This window comes from Xyrauchen texanus, chromosome 35 (genome assembly GCF_025860055.1).
Source record: "Xyrauchen texanus isolate HMW12.3.18 chromosome 35, RBS_HiC_50CHRs, whole genome shotgun sequence".
Classification (NCBI taxonomy): Eukaryota; Metazoa; Chordata; class Actinopteri; order Cypriniformes; family Catostomidae; genus Xyrauchen; species Xyrauchen texanus.
In genome coordinates this window covers 33,059,106-33,075,761 of record NC_068310.1, presented here as the reverse complement: position 1 = coordinate 33,075,761, position 16,656 = coordinate 33,059,106, and the positions used below count along the sequence as shown (strand labels likewise).

The 16,656-nt window shown below is 38.7% G+C and overlaps 1 protein-coding gene across 6 annotated transcripts in view; it reads right to left on the bottom strand.

Annotated features, from left to right (window-relative positions):
- Positions 1–16,656, bottom strand: part of LOC127628445 (pleckstrin homology domain-containing family G member 5-like) — a 105,669-nt gene that overhangs the window by 71,047 nt on the left and 17,966 nt on the right. Inside the window, exon 1 of one of the 6 annotated variants that reach the window (XM_052105190.1) lies at positions 15,823–16,012. The exons of 1 other annotated variant lie outside the window; for it this stretch is intronic. In XM_052105190.1, the coding sequence (XP_051961150.1) occupies positions 15,823–15,904 (82 nt within the window). In that variant the 5' untranslated portion in view covers positions 15,905–16,012. Of the gene's footprint in view, positions 1–1,736; positions 1,753–6,192; positions 6,263–15,822; positions 16,013–16,656 lie in introns of those variants that run through there. 4 more of the 6 variants (XM_052105188.1, XM_052105187.1, XM_052105185.1 and 1 more) reach the window with 4 other exon arrangements.

Below are 16,656 nucleotides of genomic sequence, written 5' to 3'. Positions count from 1 at the left end.
ATGGAATTTTCCTGAGAATATTTCTCTGTACGGGGAGACATGAAGATAGTCTAATGGAAAGTTATTGTTGGGTCGACTTCTATGGGGAACTGCTTGCAAATGTGGCTGCTACTGTCTTGAAATTTCCATCTACATAAAGGCACATAGATCTTATAGCATTTAGACATTACTGTGTCTGTTAAGGCAATTTTTACAAACTATCGGACAATTCATCGATTATCGGCCTTTCCCATCACTTTAGTTATAGGTATTGGCAAAATCAACTTTTGGTCGACCTCTACTACCAACCACACAGAACACTGTAGCACCACTAAGAAAACATGCAAAAAATCATTTGGAACATCTTAACAACCCCATAGCAACGACCAGGGAACTCTCCCCACCCCTAACATCATGGCAGCGAGTTTTGCATGGGCAGCGAATTTCCAAAACATAGGATAGCATTGGAAGAGCCATTTATATTCTTCAGGAGTGCTACCTGATTGGTTGGGGAACTTTATCCCAATCCTAACCTAACACTAAAAAGAAATCAGGTAGAACTTGAATCAAATACAAATGAGTCTTCCCCTGCCATCGGGGCTGGACTGGTAATCTGGCATACCCGGCATTTTCCCGGTAGGTCAACGCACTTTGGGGCCAATCAGGGGCAGATTGGCCATCGGGAGAACTGAGCTGGCTGGTGGGTCATCTGAGAAATGGTCCGAATGGGCCGCAATGAGCTAAAATGTGCCGCCGGGATATGCAGAATGGACCACAAAACGTCGCCGCGATATGCAGAATGGACCACAAAACGCCGCCGCGATATGCAGAATGGACCACAAAACACCGCCGGGATATGCAGAAAAGGACAGCAAACCCCACCCCTCCCCCTCAACACACACACAAACACAGAGAGTGTGAGGGTGTATGCGGTCACACTCTAAATAGACAGATTAAGTCTCACTGTGACCAATTAACATCAAAGTGGGTTCAAACACGCAATGGCTGAACAACAAAATCTATAATTAGATTTTTGCATTTTCTGTAAAAAATTTAAGTGGTACTTGCCTGTGCAAAATTCGCCTTTACGTGCTACGTTACAGAATGGCAAGCGTTTCTATGCAGTTCCTAAGGTGTTCCATCTGGGATTTTAGCATTTTGCTATCTGGTTGGTAAGATGCTGTGAGTGGTTGACAAAGCATTGCTAAATAACTGCTAAGGAGTGTTTTTGAAGCATGCTGCTATTTGGTTGCCAGTGCGTTGCTATGCTGTTGTGTGTTTTTAGCATATTGCTAAGTAAATGCTAGGGTGCTGTGGGTGGTTGACAAAGTGTTGCTATGCAGTTGCTAAGGTGTTCTGAGTGTGTTTTTGCGTTGATATGCAATTGCTAGGCGGTAGCTAAGGTTTTATGTGGTTGCTACGGTGTTCAAGGTGGTGCTTACTGATCCAAGTCAAAAGATCCCACACCTAAGTCACTGTGGCATTCTGGCACTAGATATGGCTTGGGTCCTCCTTTATCACCAGTTTTATTTTTCAACATGTAAAAATCATAAGTATGATCGCTTAGAAAAGTAATAGTACACCCTTCCTAAAATCAGTGTAATACTGCGTAATGACTTATGTGCTGAAGTTAAATACTTAGGATTAGGGATTTAAAAGACCCCTAACCCTATGTACTACCAATAGTCATTAGTGACACTTATCTCACCTGACCTCAAATAACTGACAAAGCAGTGAACAATAAGACAAAGACTTACAGTTTCCCAACTCACAGTCCCACAACCCCGTGGCCTCATTAGACTCTTCCTCAAACAGGACCACACAGCAAGGACCCTCGACCTCGACAGTACCATGTTTACCATGTATAGGCAGAGTGGATATTTCTAAGAGCATGTTTACGTGAAACTTTTGTACAGCCTTTTATGAGGCATGTGAGGAATGCTTTAGATCAGTCCTGAATTTATCCCTCTGTTCTGTACCTCGTAGACGGCTTGCACACTACTAGAACTGTCTGATGTTTTGCCTCATTCACGTGCTTTGCTCTGAAGGAAAGGCTGACCCCTCCGTCTGCTGGAGACACTGGCGACTGTTATGCAATGCAAGGCGTCTAAGACAGATGGCAGACAGCAGCAGTCTGCCAGGGTACAAGGTGTTTCAACCGACTGTCAGAGATTCAGCCAACATCTACCTCGACAAGTGGCAAAGTAAAAGGGTTTAGAAAGCATTAAAAAGGACAATTGTGTCAATTAAGCAACTCCAAGATTTGTTGATGTGAAATTATGAAGGACCAATTAGTATAGTGAGGTGTATCAAGTTATACAAACTGAAAATTAGCTGTTAAAACATCAATAATTAAAGATGCACCAAGTAAATCTAAAGAAATAAAGAGACATTCCGTGTCAACTCAACCAGAGGCCAAATGCTGCTCAATTTATCTTGGTAAACTTCCTATAACTGGACACTCACTTGCAGAATATTCAGTATTAATAACTGGTTACATAATATGCCTCCATATAGTGTATTTTTACAAGATTTTTCTGTAACGTTGCATCAAAAACAATGTGGTACCGGCCCTCAAATCCTAAATGAAAAATGTAATTAATTCAATAAGAATTCCTCCATAAAACATTAATAGGCAGGCATATCAAAAACCTTTCTAATCGATTCCAAAAGTCAATAACGATGTGTAAAAATTTAGTTCATATTGTTTTCATCCTCAAAGCATTCAGCAAACACTGCCTAACTAGAAATGAAAGATAACAGAAACTGATAAAACCACATACATTAAGACATTTTGACTACTTGTAAAAATAAAACAAAAAGTTTTATGCTTGATTTGGGAGTCTTTTTATGCTAGAAAACTACCAGCAACAACTCTGACACCATGGACTTCAGCTGCCTCTATCCATATACTGCTATACTTCTCCTCCACAACATGTCCCACTATTGAATGTTTACACACTTAAAGCCAAAGTACACAACATGAATAGTCTTAAGGCACTAGTAGAGCTAATCTCACATCAGTGAGCCTCATAAGTATGGCTGAAACATTTAGTCGCCGTTATCGGTAATGTCGACAAAGAATTGGCGACAAAAATATTGTTTTCAAATAGTCGTTTGATCTAATTTAAAGTAACATGAGATCACATTAAACTCAATAATGATACACAAGAACAGCACTGCAGTTCAAGCCTAACTGAGGAGGGGAAGAATGACACTTTCCAAACAGCTTCAGGTGATGTAGATTACAAAGTATGAGGGAATTATAATGACAAAATAAGTAAATACAGAAGAACTCTCGTTGTGGAGGCAAAACTTGCGTGTTGAGCATTTTAAAGGAAACACCCCGTGTTACATCTTAAATGCAGTTATAGCTTTATTAAAGTTAAAATAATAAGAAAGCAGGTCATGTAAATAAGTAAAAACGCAGACTCCGATTTCTCTGTGCGGTCAGCGCGTCTTCTATGAGTTGCGCGAATGTCCCGATCTAATAGTGCGTTCACATTAAAAAGAAGAACATTTTCACCTTGCATTGCTAGCGTGAGTTAGACCGCTGGATTATAAATTTTTGTTTAAACTCGCATTTGCGCGAGTAACGCGAACCCACGAGTATTCCCCCTTCTCTTCCGGAAAAGGACAGGAGGAGGGGCTTCTATGAGTGGTGGTGGTGTAGTGGTCTAAGCACATAACTGGTAATCTGGTAATCAGAAGGATGCTGGTTCGAGCCCCACAGCCACCACCATTGAGTCCTTGAGCAAGACACTTAACTCCAGGTTGCTCCGGGGGGGATTGTCCCTGTAATAAGGGCTCTGTAAGTCGCTTTGGATAAAAGCGTCTGCCAAATGCATAAATGTAAATGTAAATGTTCTACGACTCTGTTCATAGTAAAGTACAACCAATAGCTGGAATCAAGTAGATGCGCATATTTTCAGAACTTACCAGGTAGTCAAACTTCCTCGCTCACTTTCCTCCAAGCGATGTCTTTTTTCGTCCTTTGTTATGACGTTGTGTCATACAATTCCCACACACCGCCAACAATTTTTTCATCCATTTTTCCAGATTTCTTCTGCTACTATGTCAGTACGTAAGTGACATCTGGACAATCTCAATGCTGATAGGCTTTCGCGACAACGCGTCATACGGATTTCTCGCTCGAGTTGAAAAACGCGTGTTCGAGTCGCACCATTCGCGTCGCCTGGCATCTATTCGCATCTTTGCATTGACTTTATGTAATCGCACTGTGCGAAACGCTCGCTTTGCGTTGTATGTGATGCACCATAAGGGGGAGAGATTGGATCTGCACCCGGCTGATAAACTGCACAATTTGTCATGGGGACGCTCGTCCCTCGAGCGCACACGCTTGCTACAGCTAGATTATAACATGATGTCTCGCGAATTATTGAATCATAATATATGTCACTGTGCATTTCTAATCGTGAAGAAAATTGGCAATAAGCAGCTTTAATAAGAGAGATTTGTTTGTTTGTGAGTTAAAGATGGATTCATTTGCTTATAAATTGCTTCTCATGTATCTTATTTTAAGAATATTTAGATTATTTTAAATAGAATTCAAGACAAAAATACTGGATAAAAATAAGATTTTTTTGCAGTGAATTTCTTTACTGTATTAAACTTAAAAAGCATTTTTTCCCTTTAATTCAGTGAATGTCAGTGAATGTCATTTAGAGGAGTTTTAAACAATGATTTTGTCCTCTTTATTGTTAATAAACATGTTTAATACAAACTTTGGGGGCACAAGCTGAACAAGCTTAATATAAATCGGGGCACAAGCTGAATAATCGGTTAAGGGCAAATGATTAATCGTAGCAATAATCGCAGAATAGTCAATTAATCGTTCTAATAATCGTTAGATTAATTATCTAAATAATTGTTAGTTGTAGCCCTACTCATAAAATGATTGCATAACCTGCTATAAGCTTGTGACATTTTCCCATCACTATTATAAACTCAAACACCAACGCTGAGTCTCAATCCTACATTATAATCCCCCAGACTAATTACAGCATTTGGGAAAACAAGTATGCACTTAGAAATGCAAGTATGCTCCTTTTCTAGGCCGCAATGGCCTGAAGTAATGGAGTTGTCTTAATTACAGGTCTTATTAATGTAAGGGATCAAAGAAAATAATCTATGGTGCAGCTTTCCATGTCAGGATAAATAATGTCCAAATGTGTCCAAAATGCCTAGCGGGCTGCGCTCATGACATGTGGTGCTGATGCATCGCGGGTGACTCGAGTTCGAATCCCAGCTCGTGAGGTCCTTTGCCGATTCCATTCCCACTCTTCTCCCCTGTCATTTCCTGTCTCCTCTCCACTAACTCATTAAAAGCCTACAAATGGCAAAAAAAAAAAATGTTCCCAGTAACATCATTTATTATCAGTCAAAGCACAGGGTGCACAGATAATGAATACTTAGGAAGAATGGGTCTTGAAGGTCAATTAACTTAGTAGTAGTAGTAGAGCGGTGATGTCATTAAGATTATTTAAAAAAATTTGACATATATTTTAACATTTTGAGTGACAGTGCTTTAATACGTTTTTTGTGCTTTCAGACTGATCGTACTTTGAATTCGATGGCAGAAGGTCGAAAGTTTTCTACTGAAATCGATCTGTGCTTACTGAACTTCTAATCAGACCTAGTGGCCGAAGCTGGAAGTGTTGTTGAAGGCATGAGCATGTGTGAGCTACAGTTTCAGGGTGAAAAGTCCACAGAGGGGCACCAAAAGTGAGTTTTTAGTAGTAAATTATGTAATTCAGTCAACAGGATAGCATAATTTATTAACTCTACTCCATCAGTGGAGTAAAAATTTTTGAGGTAAAATCTCTACAAATTTCAATGTTTAAATCTAGGGTGTGTAATCCAGAGAGGCTAGCAGTTAGCAAGATAGCTTTGAAAGCATAGAGCCCGCCCTCGCTTCAGAGTAATAAAAACTCTCTTAATATGCAAGAACACCAAAAGTTACAAAACTGTGAATCATTATTCATACCTTTGTGTTTTAGTGAACTAAGTCGACAATTTAGCGATTCTGGGCTGCATTTTCCAAAAGCATTGCAAGATTAAGTTGATTGTAGAAACCTTTGGCATCAATGGTTTCTACGATCTACTTAGCTTACGATGCTTTTGGGAAATGCAGCCCTGGTTAGTAACTATTCAAATAGTGGGAGTATTTTAGGTAAGTAGTGTCACCCTTACCATAGACATCATGGATGACATCCAGAGAGGAGGACCAAGAGTACCGTTCCTCACCCAGCTCAGTCGAAGGGAGGGTCACAAGCTCATAAGCCCTTCGTTTCCTCCAGTAAAGGAACATTGCTAATTTCAAAGCTGTGAATGCTAAATGATACAATAAGAACCCCACTAACCAATCTTAAGTCTTAAAGGCTACTTCAAAAAATAATACCCACTCGTACAATAAACACTCAACATCTATCATGGCATCTTCTATATCCACCTCTGATAGGCTCAATAAAAACTAGTCTGGATATAGTCAGTCTCGAACAATTCACCATAAAGCAACACCTGGGGTTACCTCATCTTCTCTATCAATTAAACTTCCCTTTGATCCACAACAAGTTCAAAATCATAAGTGCTCAACTAGGCATGCCAAAACTGGACTTGTGTTCCAAATCCAAGCAAATCCTGGCACCCATTTTACAGCAGCCGAATGTATGACAAGACAATAAATCACAATTGAGAATGAATATCTGGTTCCTTCAAGTTCTTCTCAAATTGTGTATGAATACTATGGTGTTCCAAACAGCCTGACGAAAAAGATCCTGTCAAGACAAGATGCCCAGGAAAATCACTAAAAGTTCCCTTAATCCTCAAGATCATGACAAGAATGAATAACAAATAAGTCAGAAATCGCTTCAATGCCCCCTCAATGCCCCCCTCTTTATAATGGTTGATGGTTCTTCTTCTTAGGCTTCATCTCAGGAGATGCTCTTCACTCTTATTTTTGCCGAGCAATCAGTATTTCCAACTTTGCAAGGACAAGAAGTTGTCAAAGCCAATGCAAGCACAGTAAAGAGTACTGGTTAGTAGAGGGTGTTCGGCCTACTCAACCAAGCAAACAAATATTGTATTCATACAGAAGTAAAGTGCATTCTGGGACTGACAGCCTGGGCCAATACTTCCCAGTCTTTGAGAAACAAAGCTCTCTTGCAAACCCCTCCTACAGAGACAGTGAACTTTGTCTGTGATTTGCACAAACTATAAAAGCCAGACATTTTTCGGCATTGATTAGGGACCCATTCCTCCTTTTTGGGTAGAGATTTATGGGTTTCGAATGCCTTGTGACTACACTAATATCTACAATAATGTCAGCTGTTTCCGTGGATGGACACCAGCCAAAACAGGCTCCCAATAGGATGCATGCCCTACAAAGAAAAGCTGCAAACACAAAAGAGATGAATGCACACTTAGAATTACTTTATATCCACTTCTCTCTGTGGTGACTTTTTATGAGATTGTTTAAAATGTGGGATTTCCCCAATGTCTAAGTAACATGGCTCCTTTTGAGTTGCAGTAAGGTTGCTTCAGTTAACCAGTGAAGAATTACTGTGAGAACATACTGTGCTACAGCTGGAGGGGAGGGACAATGTAGCACAGCCATTCGGATGTCCAATTTTGGGATAAGAAATTAGAGGGTACGGCTGGGGCAGGCTTGCTCTTGGAGTCTGGCTTTGCAGACATATGGTAGTAATCCGAACCTGGCTTTGAACTAACAGCTTTTTAAAATGAACAGTGCTGAAGATCTAGGCCCTGAAAAACCAATTTCATCTTATAGCCAAAACAATCAATTTGGGATTTTTCCTTTACAACTTTAAAAGAAAGTGTGCAGTTCCAAGAAGAATATCAGTGGACCTGCTAGTACCTACTCAAGCTGAAGATGTGTGTTAGTTTATGTTATAAAGTTTGAGTGCAGAAATGTGAGCAGGAGGCAGTATGGGTGTGCGTATCATGCTGAAGGGTGAAGTAATGTGGGGTTTTTTTGTGAGCCTCAATGGTGTTGACAGGTGGAGAGCAGTTTGAAGCTCTCTGTTTTCCAATGTGGCGGAAAACAGAGGTTAATCTATATTTAGACAGAAGGGCCACATTACATGCTATACTTAACCCTGAAAGACTAGAAATGCTTCCATAATATTTCAAGATTTATCATACATCAGAAAACTGCAAATCTTTATTGAAGTTATAAGGGCTGTTCAGACCAATCGTGTTTTAACGTCTGCCCACAATTTTTTTATTGAATTATTTAGGTAAACATGCAATAGATGGACGTTTTAGATCGCTTTGCTGTTTATTTATTTCAGCAAGATTAACACATTTTCAAGTCATTGTGTCAAGTTAAAAGAAGTTCAACTTTTAAAAATACGTCTCGAGACAATGATCCCTCTAATTAATAATCCAATTAATTATTTCTATTGGGTGTACTTTTCGGCCATCTGAGCAGAATATATATTTTAGGGCTGTTAATCGATTAAAAATGTTAATCTAATTACATGATGTCCCGATTAATCGTGATTAAATCACATATACAAATATTTGCTGAGAAAGCCCCTTATATAACAATAATTCAATATATAATGATGAAATAGTTATTTTTAAATATTTAAAAATTATATATATATATATATTATTCAGATAATTAAAATGCAATAAATTCTTGTGGCAGAAGAGTTAATTGTTGATGAGACAATTAAAAAAACAGCTTCAGAATACAATGTATTGTTTACTACCATATTATTGATCATAAGTCAATCATTGGCACACAGTTCACAGGAATCCATTTCACAAGTGAACTTGTCAATCAGTTGGAGATTTATTATGAGGGCTTGTTTAAGGACCCATCAATTTCAACAAGCATCAGACATGCTTGTGTAGCATCTCGGGTGCGTTACGTCATAAACATAATCTTTTTAGGTCACTGTGTCAAGTTAAATAAAGTTTAAAACTTTGAACACATCTTGAGATCTCTTAGTTCGAATTTGCGCTCCATCAAGTGTTTTCAACGCAAGAACGTAACGCATGTTTGTGTTGTTCTGCCTACTGAAGTGTTGTTTTCTTCACTGTATAAACTGCGTGTTGCCACACAGCTGAAATTTGAATAACTGCCCTCTGGAGTAAACAGGTGGTACTACAAGCTGGCGTTTCTCAGGAATCTTCCTTTTTATGGTCCGGGACCATTGCGATTAATTGAGTTCATTTTTTTTAATGCATTATTTTTAATAAAATAAAATTGCACTGAATTAACGTGTTAAATCGACAGCCCTAATATATATATATATATATATATATATATATATATATATATATATATATATATATATATATATATATACACACACACACACCCCACCACTTTGGGGGCCTGGGTAGCTCAGCGAGTGAAGACGCTGACTACCACCCCTGGAGTCGCGAGTTTAAATCCAGGGTGTGCTGAGTGGCTCCAGCCAAGTCTCCTAAGCAACCAAATTAACCTCCCTAGCAACTGGGCCAGAGTCATATGGGGTAACCTCCTCATGATCACTATAATGTGTGGATCTCGCTCTTGGTGGTGTGCGTGGCGAGTTGTGCGTGGATGCCGTGGAATATAGAGGCTTCGCATTAACGCGCTCAAGCTACGTGATAAGATGCGCGGATTGACGGTCTCGGATGAGGAGGAAACTGAGATTCGTCCTCCGCCACCTGGATTTGTATGCTGCAAATTTTCAATTCAAAATTGGGGAGAAAAGGGTTTTACATCCAATTAAATCTAATTTATTACGCATGTGCATTACATTTTGCAAAAACGCTCATGGGAACATTGCTCGAGACACCTGCATTCTGTTCCATTACTAGCACTGCTTCTAGAAAGTATGCGTTCAATCTGAATGGCCCCATACAGACAAAGTATACCGGTAAGTCTTGCGCACAGTTCGTGTGTTGCAAATTTCCTCATCAGCACGGTACATGGGACAGTCTAATTGGACAGTCCATGTCTTTGTGCATCGTGGGGGCATGTGCTGCTATGACTGTGCCTAAAGAGTTTCACAAAGCAGTTGCAGTGTGCAAGCATTGAATGAATCTTTATGGGCTAGCAGTATAAAGAGTTTACTTTAAAAGGCTCAGTGCTCGACCGTGCACGACACAGAATGAAATGCAAAAAAAAAAAAAGTTTACCCTTGTCTTTAGATTGCCAGACTTCTTGTACCTTTCACCTGGAGGATGCTATGAAAATAACTGATATGCCTTTCACACAAACAAAAGTTTTTTAGAATCCCTAAATTGTTACTGTTACAGCACAGGGGTGTTTATCTATGTAATAAAAAGCTAGGCCTTTTTTCTCTGTACACAAGCAGATATTACAGCGCTCATCCTTTGCAGAGACATGATGATTAACGCAGGGTTGAGATCCGCCTGAACGGACTTAAGCTGGGTGGGGGTGGAAGGTTGGACTAGCAAAGCAGTAGCTGCTGAGAGAGACAGACCAGAAAACTGATGGCATGAAGACAGGCTAAAGGCCCATTTAATCTTCTGTAAACAGCACACGGATGAAAGTAGAGACGCATGCATGCCACTTCACTAATGAACAACATCAAGATCGCTGCTAGTTTATTAGCAACAAAGGCTACAGGTTCTGCTTCAGATCTGCATAGTTAATCACTCGGTCACATTATAGAAATGGCACTCAGGAAAATGGAAAATACTGCTATTTGTAAAATGCAGCTCAAGCAGAGTACTCACTATATGATTATCATTTTGTTAGACTGTATGAGATACATTGTAGCTAAGACTTTGGTCCCAATCATCCCAATTGACAACGTTGGCTGTGTGTTTTATCTCATCTGGCTATCGTTGGAGCAGTCAAACTGCACAGCTGTGACGCAAAATTTCTGGCAATGCCAGAACATTGTCGAAGGCAAAGACTCATCAGAAAGGCAATTACTTAGCCACACTAAGTGACCAAAAACAGGCAATTTTGCTCTATAAAATAGAAATCTTAAGGTCCTAATTCTTCATTCAGAGGTAAAAAGAAGTTTGAAAAAAATGAATAATGACATACTGTTTGAAAACATTCAGACACCGGCCACGCCGCTGTGGGAGGAATTTAGAGGTACCGTACATTTAAACGATCACACAAGATCAGTAAAAAAAAGCTGTATTAACTACTCGAAGATTTAAAGTAATAAATATGCAATACATAATGTGTAATTTGTCATGTTTACTTTCTGCATTCATGATGCTAATGCGCAAACACGCTAAACATGTAATACATGCAGATTACACTCTATTATTGTAATTTATTATGACACTGTTACTACCACAAAGATGGGTGTATAACAGTGTTAATGGGCAGAATACAGTCAAAAGAATGATGATAGACATACCTTTCGCTGCAGAAGGTACATGAGTGAACCAGCATACAAAATAAAATAATGAATGGGCACTTACGAGTATTTGAGTAGATTAGATTAATTTTGTAGACTAATAAAAAAATTTAAGTATCTACCAATACAATCGTAAACATTTTGGTAAGTTTGCACCAGCACGCTAATAACTCTGCAAGCCGGTGTATTTGCGTTGACTGATTTTAACTGACTGAATGGGAATTAGCCAGTCCCACCCAGGATTTCGCATCACTTATTCCAGATTATTGCAGCCCAAAATGACTGAATTTGCTGTGGCTTTTCTCAAATATTACTATGCGATTTGCAAGTTTTTTTATTTTTTTATTTTGTGTGTGTGTGTGTTGTGTTGCAGTGAAAACTCAACATAGTATACCTGTGTAATTCAATGAAGGTATAAATGCAATTATTGTAAATATACAATACATGTACAATAATTTAATATGCAATTACATCAAGCAAAAATTATAAATGCACACAAAAATAACATACACTAGGTGAAACCTGTGATTAAAGCTATTGTAAGACCCTTAATTATTTTTATATAAAATGTTCTGCCTCATATAAATGCAAGAAAATTATTCATAGGTTAAAACAGACCTACAATAAATCTGTAAAGTAAAAATACAAATGAGAATTCAATAAGTAGGCCTGTTGCAATTCCATTGTCTGACACAGAAATCTGCATTAGCTGCCAGCCTTAAATAGGTGGAGCTCCAGGTCACACCTACCAATGACAAGGACCAATGACAGTAAGAAGGTGTTAGCAGCCGGTAAGAATTTTTTCTGAAAGTTCACCCTGAAGAACAGTTACAAACCACAGAAACGAATACAAATTATTCGGTTTTGTAGGACGTGTGCAGGGGCCTTTAGTGCATAACTCGTCCCACAAAACATATAATGATATCAAATCATGTGGCTTGTGAATGAGAGGTGTGCCATTCCTTTTCTAACAGGTGAACAATAAAAAAAATCCCTTAATTACATTGAACAGACTGATCTTTGACTTTTCTTTAGTTAAAATCAGTCTGTGATTTTGTAATTGTAAACACTGCCCCCTGTGGCCAAAGTCATAAGTGTTGTTGGCCGTATGGTGCGAGCTCCATTTTCTGGGTGTAATGTCCACGGAGGGGCACCAAAAGTAAGTGGTGAAGAGAGTTTTTTTCAACTGTACAGGCTGTAATAAAGTGAAGGAAGGCATATTTTATAGGAGTCAGCATAAGGTGGCTGATCCTACGGTACCAGAACTCTCGGAAACAAGAAACCGCATAGCAACCATCAAGAAAATCCATGAACCAGCTTAGCAATGTACTAACAACCACTCACAAAATGCAGAGCACTGTGAGTTTATCTGCAGAAAACTTTGTAGTTTAGTATACATCACTGCATCTTCATTCCTCCAGTAAAATAACATTCATTACTGAAATTATCATTACTCATCACAGCTGGGACCTGACTCAAGGAGAGCAAATATCACCTCCAGGTGCCAAGCAGCGCTCCATCAGACAAACAAACCAAACAGCTCTGGCTGCAAGTTCACTGCAACATTAATGCTAATCTCATTCATTCAGGGAGCCTAATAGCTGGTCAACCACTTAAACCAAGGTCAAGACCTGAAGAAAGAACAATATACCAACAGCTCAGTCTTAAAGGGATAGTTCACCCAAAATTAAAAATTCTGTCATCATTCTTTAAATGATCATCATTTTCATTTTAGGTGACCTATACCTTTAAGCATTCATTTACTTTCAGAAAAACTGAGAACCATTGGACAAAACAAATTTAGCTACTCATTAATACTCATTGACACTTCAGATCATAAGACTTGGCTTTAAGCAAAAGAATTTGCCAGTGTTTGAGGAAAATAATTACTGGAACCAAAGGAACCAACTTAAACCATTGATGTAATGAAGACCGTCAGTAATCACATCAAGCTACAAAAAAAGTCTAAAGATCACAGTCAGATGACAGATGGAAAATACTAGATAAAGCTGTTAAGATAAAACAACTATCAAACGTGAGTAAGCTAGAAGCTACGTCCCTTAAACACCAGATGCTCTGAGATTACACCGTGTATTTCAGGGCGCTTTAGTGTTCTGGTACACTAAGGGTAACTGGTAGTCCCTGCTGAGTTAAGAAGCCTCTGGCGCACACCACCCATTTAGTTTGGGGTTTCTAAAAATAACCTTGCAGGATTGTGCTTTCATTCAGACCGGACGGTTAACCTTATCACCATTGCAGTGGTCAATATAATGATATAGTAGAAAACGTTTAGTTACATCACAGTGGCCGAGTAAACGTGTGTGCCTGTCAATCTGTAATAATCACAAGATGGTACAACAATAAAAGTAATTTGCTTCAAATGGCTTAGTTATGACTAAACTATGAAAATCCAACATAAACACATTTTTTTCACTCTTACAACTATGATATCGAAGCAACAGAGTGAAATAAATAAACCATTTCAAAAGGTAATGTGAGAAAATAATTTATTTTACATACACCACGACCAAAAGTTTGGAATAATGTACAGATTTTGCTCTTATGGAAAGATTATATAGCCTTCATTCCTCTAAACAATGATTGACTGATGAGTTAATAGAGAAAGGCGTCTTTTTTTGCCATTTTTGATATTGACCTTAAGACATGCCAGTCTATTGCATACTGTGGCAACTCAAAAACAGACAAAGACAATATTAAGCTTTATTTAATGAACCAAATAGCTTTCAACTGTGTTTGATATAATGACAAGTGATTTTTCTAGTATCAAATTAGCAATTTATCATGATTACTCAATGATAAGGGGCTGGAGTGATGGCTGCTGGAAATGGGATCTGTCTAGATTTGATCAAAAATGACTTTTTTCAAATAGTGATGGTGCTGATTTTTACATCAGTAATGTCCTGACTATACATTGTGATCAGCTGAATGCCACTTTGATTAAAAGTACCAATTTCCTTCCGAAATAGCAAAAATATGTACATTATTCCAAACTTTTGGCCGCCAGTGTACATATTAAAAAATGACAACTGCCCCACAGGCGTCATTTCCACCACAGTGAACTATAATATAGACATAAATAAGACCTAAAATTGTGGAGCTTGTTGAGTAGAGTTGTGCTATTACTATTTTTCTATTCAATTCAATTAGACTTTTTCACCTGGTGGATGATAAAATGGGCAGGAAGAAAATCCATAGACTTACACTGAAGGACGGACATTAGCCACTGGGATCGGAATATCATTGTGACTTTGGGGTAACGACTTATCAACCAATCAGAACACCCCAGAAACCTTATAGCTTTGCAATGCCCTGGCAACCATAACATGAATGCAAGAGTTGAAGGAACAGTTCAACCAATAATAAAAATTCTCTCATCATTTACTCAGCCCTCATGCCATCCCAGAAGTGTATGACTTTCGTTCTTCTGCTGAACACAAACAAAGATTTTTAGAAAATGATCTCCACTCTATTGGTCCATTTAATGCAAGTGAATGGTGACCAAAACTTTGAAGCTCTGAAAAGCACCTTAAGGCAGCATAAAATAATCCATACTCCAGTGGATAAATCCATATCTTCTGAAATGATATGATAGGTGTGGGAGCGAAATAGATAAATATTTAAGTCCTTTTTTTTACTATAAATTCTCCTCCCTGCCCAGTAGGTGGCGATATGCACAAAAATGTGAATCGCCAAAAACAAAAGAAGAAGAATGTGGAAGTGGACATTTATAGCAAAAAGGACAAATATTGATCTGTTTCTCACCCACACCTTTCATATAGCCTCAGATGACATGGACTTAACCACTGGAGTCGTATGGATTACCTTTATGCAGCCTTTTCAAAGCCTATTCACTGACATGTGCTTTGTGTTTTGCAGAAGAAAGAAAGTCATACACATCTGGAATCCAATGAGGGTGTGATTGATGAGATGATTCATTGATGAGATCATTTTTGGGTGAGCTATCACTTTAACAAGTATCATGTTTGTAGTTACACCTTTGAATAAGAGTCTATTTTAGCATTTATGGACTGGCACATTCACTTCCATCATAAGTGCCTTCCTGTAAATGCTTTTATTTATTGAATTTTATTTTTGTCCAAAAGTTTAAATCACTTTTTGACGTAATCATCATAATGCCACAAATAATTTTAACTGAACCCAAAACATTCATTTATAAGCAAAATCCTTATATTTTTCAATAGTACAAAAAATAGCCCCAACCCTTATTTCCCGTATTTCACTCACACTGTAAAAAAGATGCAGTGAAAGGTAATGGTGTCTGAAGCTGTCATTCCGTCTAGGATCTCTTTTTTTCCATTGTAGAAAATCATACCAGTTTAGAACAGCGTGATGGTGAGTAAATCATTGCAGAATTGTAATTTTCTTGTGAACTTCCCCTTTAAGAACACAAACAAAAAGAAAGAAAACTCACGGAGACGTAGTCGAATGCCAAGCCAACTCTTGGGAGGAGATTTGTGAAGAGCTGGAAGCATAGTCCACTTGTTGGGTACCATTTTGACTGCCTTTACGTCCTCTGCGTTTATGTAAAAATCCAGCTGGCTACGGGGTCACCAGCGGTCAGATGGGTCTCCTAACATGTTGATTGAAGAGTAAACACTGCCTCAAACGCCTTTGTTCACAGATACTGCATAATGTCTACTTGCAGTGTCCAGGGGCGTAGATGCCAGGTGAGGCACATCCCTCCCAAGCTTGGCAAAACATAAATTGCCAATACTATGACCAAAATTGTACAGAAAACTCCCCCCAACGTTGAAACGAGATCTAAACCCCTGGCATTGATTATCTTTTGCAGACAACTAAGCAAAATCAGTCACGCGCATAATAACCAAACAGAGCAAACTTTAACATCACTGTTTGCAATAAACTGACTTTTGCTGCGTTTGCATCGATGCACATTTAAAGTGCATGACATAAGAAAACAATATGCATATGCATTATATATGTGCACATATGCGCAAACCCATGCTGCACATTTCCAACAGGCCTGAATTCACTACATCTTCTTTGATCTCACAGTATTCTGTAATTTTAATAGTTCGGTATGCTTGCACGCGCGCACACACTGGCCAGCCCGTTTAGTTATTAATGCATCGCAGCAAATATATCGATTCACGATGAATGCACCAATTAACACAACACCGCGATCGATTCTGTTGTTTACTGATTATATCGAGACTCGCTCTAACCTGTTGCATTGAAAAGCCCCATCGACCCGCACGCACAGACGAAAAAGCTCCTCCATTCA